General features: G+C 39.0%; 1 protein-coding gene across 1 annotated transcript; it reads left to right on the top strand.

Moving 5' to 3' along the window:
• The first annotated feature begins 204 nt into the window (after positions 1-204).
• LOC131342692 (serine/threonine-protein kinase pim-1-like) lies at positions 205-1,871 on the top strand. The gene is made up of 3 exons (XM_058373828.1): positions 205-249; positions 399-768; positions 851-1,871. The coding sequence occupies exons 1-3, from the start codon at positions 223-225 to the stop codon at positions 1,129-1,131; spliced, it is 678 nt and encodes a 225-aa protein (XP_058229811.1). The 5' UTR covers positions 205-222; the 3' UTR covers positions 1,132-1,871.
• The last annotated feature ends 4,760 nt before the right edge of the window (positions 1,872-6,631 follow it).

Genomic DNA, 6,631 nt, shown 5'->3' with positions numbered 1-6,631 from the left:
TCTTGACATCACTGTAGAATTGTGGGATTGGCAATAAAATTGCAAAGCTGTTATTCAAAAGCAGTAATTACTGCTCTTTCATGCATGTCTAAAATGATATAACCTCACAAGCCAAATGAGGCTGAAGACCTCTTTTAGTTACTTTATGTATGTAAATGATTTCATTTAATTACACATAACACATTTATCTTTCCTCAGGTTGCAATCAAGTTTGTCTCCAAGATGATGCCGTATGAAAAACTGCAGCTTGTAAGTTTCTTTATCAAAATATACATCCTACCTATTACTATAACCTAGCACACATACTAAAAATCTAAGAAGACCTCGATAAGTAATATTACAATGGATGGCGTTATAACGTGTGGCACTCATTCTTTCCTTTTTGTCCCATTCTACAGACAGGATATGGATGGCTCCCCGTTGAGATAGCGCTGATGGTCCTTGCGAACAGCAAACCTTGCTCAAAAATCCTCAAGATTCTGGACTGGTACGAAGAGCGAAAACGCTACGTTGTCATTCTGGAACGGCCTGAACCATGTCTGGACCTCGAGGAATTCTCCAGCAAGCAAGGTGGATGTTTGACGGAGTCCGAGGCTTGCATTGTGATGTGGCAGCTGATGGTGGCGCTGAAGCATTGTAAGAGCCAGGGGATACTGCACCGTGATGTCAAGCCAGAAAACATCCTGATTCAGACCAACACGTGGCAAGTCAAGCTGTTTGACTTCGGTTGCGGAGACCTCGTCAAAGACTCCTACAATTACTTTGCAGGTGTCTGATTTGAGACCATGAGTTCTTGGTGGCAGCAAGTACTGTGACTCTTTTCCTAAATCTAATGTATCTTTGTTAACAGGCACACGTCAATATGCCCCTCCTGAGTGGTTCGTACAGGGGCAGTATCGGGCAGACCCAGCTACCGTCTGGTCTGTGGGCGTGACGCTGTACAGGCTGGTGTGTGGCTGTCTGCCTTTCAGGACCCCTGAGGAAACCAAAACTGGCCATTTGTTCTTCCCCGAAAGTCTGTCTCAAGGCAAGAAAGTACAAAGACTGATAAGCTATGGACTAATTAATAGCAGACTGAACTATACCTTATACACAGACTTGAGCAGAGAAAGAAGCATCCATTTATTTTAATGTATTATATTTTATGACTATGAATTAATTAGTCAATATGATAAAATTGACAGGAAATGTGTAGAGCTACAAGTGTGAGGAATTTCTTATGTACTCTACAGCATTTTCTTTAAAGGATTATTTATTGTAAATCAGGTTCTTTATGGGGTTAAGTATTAGATTCTTCTTTCTATGTCTTTTTGATTTATGTACCTGGGTATTGTGTAACAGAGTGCAGCGATCTGATCCGTTGGTGTCTGAGCCCCGATGCAGAAGACAGACCCAGCCTGCAGCAAATAGAGCTTCACCACTGGTTTAACTTACCAGATTAGTGCCAGTTTACAGGAGACAGGGACCACAGCACTAACCTCCTCTTGGGGTCTTCCTCAGGAGTCTGCTGGAGCCTATCCCAGCATACACAGGGTGAAAGTCCATCACAGGGCCACATATAGACAAACAACCACTCCTATGGGCAATTTAGAATTACCAAACAACCTAATGTGACTGTGGGAGGAAACCGGAGTACTCGGAGTAAACCCACGCAGGCACAGGGAGAACATGCAAACTCCACACAGGCCCTAGCCTGTTCAACCCCGGGATTCAAACCCCAGACCGTTTTGCTGTGAGGCAACTGTGCTAACCACTAAGACACAGTGCTGCCTCTTCTTATCATTGTAAATAGTAATATGTTTTTTCAGTTTCATGCTTTTGTGCAGAATTGTACAGAACTTTTGTATAGAATTTGTAATTAATTATAAAACTGTAAATACATCTGAATTTATTGTACAGAATCCTTGTATTTGATTTGAATTTAGTTTTTTAGTTTTTCATTATATCATTATTTTTGTAGATTATTTAATAAAAGAATAAACTACAACAGAGTGGACATTACATTGTTGTTGTTTTTTATCATGGATAAGTGTGTAGGAAGGTGAGGGAAAAATGAGTGCATTACTATTGCTTCTGTAAGAAATTACTTGACAGGTCAATCCCAAATATTTGTTAGGAACAGCAAAAATAAAAAATAAAAACAAACATGACATGATTGCTGGTGGTGCACAATATAAAATTAGCTTGTTTCTTTTCCTGTTACTTTAATTTTCTTCGCAGAGCAGACAATCCTGCCCACAAACATAGATTTCCCAACCAATCCTTCCTCCACAATTTCTGTTTTAGTATTTCTTTCTATTTAAAGGATTTTTAATGAAATAATTTTTTCATCAATTAACCATCTATTAACCATCTATCACTGTACAGGGGTAGTTACTTTCCAACATTCATTATCATGGCTGTGATTGGCATAATGCACCAGAATTTTTATAAAGAAATTTTCATCTGAGAGAGTATCTTTGTTTATGAAATAAACCAGGGAAAGAATTTGTCTTTCATCCGCAGCAGTGGTTTAATGTGGTTGTTAAGGAATTTTGGTGTTCCTGAGCTCACCATTGCATTTTTTTCCTTTGTACCAAACCGATGATTTGACCGCAACTAATCTCCCTGATGGGTTTGTTTTCATTTTTCAGCCTGATAATGGCTGGCTTCACTGGCAGTGATGAATTTTTGGACTTCATATTGAGAGTTACCCTCAAGAGATTCCAAATGCAAAAGCCACCCTCTAGACCTTTTCATCTGCTCACTTCTAAGTGAAATAATGAGAGAATAACACACACATTGTCCTGCAACAGCTTCCTATACTGTTAACCTGAATTGGATAAGAATGATTTTGTTACAGATCGCTTTTGTTACTTTCCCCAGTGGGTATAACTGGAGCAGACACAGTATCGCTAGTACTGGCCCTGATTGATTCACCCGAGTTAAATGATCCGATTCCGCATATTAACTCATGATTCATGAGTCCGAGGTCTAAATTGAACCGATTCTTATTTGTCCTATGGCTGCTACCGTGCTTTTTTTTTTAAAAAAACAATGCATAACATTATATATTATACATTAACATTATTAAACTGCATTAAGAGAAAAAGCGGACTCGCGGACCCGGCTCATCGACTGATTCAGTTGATTCTCAGCGGACTCGCGGAATCGGGTTGTAGACTGATTCAGTTGATTCTCAGCGGACTCGCGGAATCGGGTTATAGACGGATTCAGTTGAGAATCTTACATTCATTCACATTTTGCATTTTTGTTCAGTTTGGTTGTTTTATTCCTTATTTAAGATATTTATTTTTATTCAATTTGGATACTTCTGCACTTCTACATTTAACATATTTAATAAATTTTTGTTTCACTGGTATCGTAAGTCTTGATTCTTTTTAATTGACACAGGGACATGTTTATCCTTCCTGTCAGTGGCGGAACAGGTTGGTTACCCATCATGCAATAGTCAAAGATTTTCTAAAAACTTGCAATTACTATTACATACAAGCCATAACATAACAGTACATAACTATACTCATTACATTATTATAGCGTATAATCACCTGCATTAATCCCACCATTCAATTACTATAGGGTGAAAAAAAAATCCACTACTATTTCCCAGCATGATTAGAGTTTGTACAGGAAATGAGGGCTATTAAAGAATTACTGACTGAAAAGGAATCACTGACTCGATTCATTTCAGTGAGTGATTCAATGAAACCCGAGTCTTTAAAAAGAATCCCAAAATCCTTTAAGAAGAGAAGGAAGGAAGAAAAAAGAGAAGAAAAGAATGAAAGCAAGAAAGCAAAGGAGAGACAGAATGCCATGTGTGATTTATATTCACCTGTTTTGTAAAAAAAAAAATTTAAATGTGCTTTTTTACAAAAAAATCAGACCAGGATTCAATTCAAACTTCAGACAAGGATTAAATTAATTAATATAATTTAATTCAGTTTAGAAATGGCAACTGTTAGTCTACAGAAACATTCCTGCTGTCAAAATGAGTCAAGTTCTAACTCCTGTGTATTTAGTTGACTTTGATTATTTAATTATCTGCAAAATATGGCTTCTCAGTACAACCTATTGTTAGAAATATTCTTTTTTTCTTTTTTTTTACGTAGATAAGAATAATACAGCACAAGACACACACCATAACAATATAACAATAAGTGATAAATTATTATAAAATACAAACAAAGTATAGAAATCTATAAACAAAAAACTACCAATATTTATATTATTAAATATACACTATATTGCCAAAAGTATTCGCTCACCTGCCTTGACTCGCATATGAACTTAAATGACATCCCATTCCTAATCCATAGGGTTCAATATGACGTCGGTCCACCCTTTGCAGCTATAACAGCTTCAACTCTTCTGGGAAGGCTGTCCACAAGGTTTAGGAGTGTGTTTATGGGAATTTTTGACCATTCTTCCAGAAGCGCATTTGTGAGGTCACACACTGATGTTGGACGAGAAGGCCTGGCTCTCAATCTCCGCTCTAATTCATCCCAAAGGTGTTCTATCGGGTTGAGGTCAGGACTCTGTGCAGGCCAGTCAAGTTCATCCACACCAGACTCTGTCATCCATGTCTTTATGGACCTTGCTTTGTGCACTGGTGCACAGTCATGTTGGAAGAGGAAGGGGCCAGCTCCAAACTGTTCCCACAAAGTTGGGAGCATGGAATTGTCCAAAATGTCTTGGTATGCTGAAGCATTCAGAGTTCCTTTCACTGGAACTAAGGGGCCAAGCCCAGCTCCTGAAAACAACCCCACACCATAATCCCCCCTCCACCAAACTTTATACTTGGCACAATGCAGTCAGACAAGTACCGTTCTCCTGGCAACCGCCAAACCCAGACTCGTCCATCAGATTGCCAGATGGAGAAGCGCGATTCGTCACTCCAGAGAACGCGTCTCCACTGCTCTAGAGTCCAGTGGCGGCGTGCTTTACACCACTGCATCCGACGCTTTGCATGGCACTTGGTGATGTATGGCTTGGATGCAGCGGCTCGGCCATGGAAACCCATTCCATGAAGCTCTCTGCGCACTGTTCTTGAGCTAATCTGAAGTCCACATGAAGTTTGGAGGTCTGTAGCGATTGACTCTGCAGAAAGTTGGCGACCTCTTCGCACTATGCGCCTCAGCATCCGCTGACCCCGCTCCGTCAGTTTACGTGGCCTACCACTTCGTGGCTGAGTTGCTGTCGTTCCCAAACACTTCCACGTTCTTATAATACAGCTGACAGTTGACTGTGGAATATTTAGGAGCGAGGAAATTTCACGACTGGATTTGTTGCACAGGTGGCATCCTATCACAGTTCCACGGTGGAATTCACTGAGCTCCTGAGAGCGACCCATTCTTTCACAAATGTTTGTAAAAACAGTCTGCATGCCTAGGTGCTTGATTTTATACACCTGTGGCCATGGAAGTGATTGGAACACCTGATTCTGATTATTTGGATGGGTGAGCGAATACGTTTGGCAATATAGTGTATAATAACAGTACACTATAACGTATAATAACAGTACACTATAATGAATAATAACAGTACACTATGATGTATAATAACAGTACACTATGATGTATAATAACAGTACACTATAATGAATAATAACAATACACTATGATGTATAATCACAGTACAGTATAATCTATAATAACAGTACACTATGATGTATAATAACAGTACACTATAATGAATAATAACAGTACACTATGATGTATAATAACAGTAAACTATAATGAATAATAACAGTACACTATGATGTATAATCACAGTACAGTATAATGTATAATAACAGTACACTATGATGTATAATAACAGTACACTATGATGTATAATAACAGTACACTATAATGAATAATAACAGTACACTATGATGTATAATCACAGTACAGTATAATGTATAATAACAGTACACTATGATGTATAATCACAGTACAGTATAATGTATAATAACAGTACACTATGATGTATAATAACAGTACACTATAATGAATAATAACAATACACTATGATGTATAATAACAGTACACTATGATGTCACCATAAAACATCAAAGATTTTGAATAATGGATACAAGAATAGTATACGTTTTGGAAGCCTTTGAGTTTAAAGGTTCTGACATGTATTTAAAGGAGGAAAAGAGGGACTTCTGTCCATCTTTTCAGCGCAGGGATTGGGGAAGAAAGATGTAACGGGCCGATGTGATTTGGCCGAGAAAGATTTCCCAGGTGAGCTGTGATTGGCCGGCTAAACATCTCACAGATTCATCCTTGCGCATCTCCAAGTACAGAAAAGAGCAACTCAAAAAAAAGCAACTCAACTCTACAAGAGCAACTCAAAATTCGCTTCCAGTACTTTCACATCATGCAGCATCGCATAGACCTTTTTGCAGACCCTCTGAACGCGTCTGTCAGTGAGCAGGCTGGAGTGTCAGAGCTAGAACTCTGCAAACTTCAGGCCGACTCCTTCTTTCAGTCAAGGTGCAACGAGAGGGGGCTTGCATTTTGGAAACTGCTACCAGAGTCCTGTTTTCCCCTGCTCAGTCATTTTGCACTGTTAATGCTTAGCATGTTTGGCACCAAAGACAGAAACAGGCGGTCAGATGACAGTCTCTTTCAGCTACTGCAAGTTG

Source organism: Hemibagrus wyckioides, linkage group LG21 (genome assembly GCF_019097595.1).
Source record: "Hemibagrus wyckioides isolate EC202008001 linkage group LG21, SWU_Hwy_1.0, whole genome shotgun sequence".
Lineage (NCBI taxonomy): Eukaryota > Metazoa > Chordata > Actinopteri > Siluriformes > Bagridae > Hemibagrus > Hemibagrus wyckioides.
This window is presented reverse-complemented; position numbering and strand designations above follow the sequence as displayed.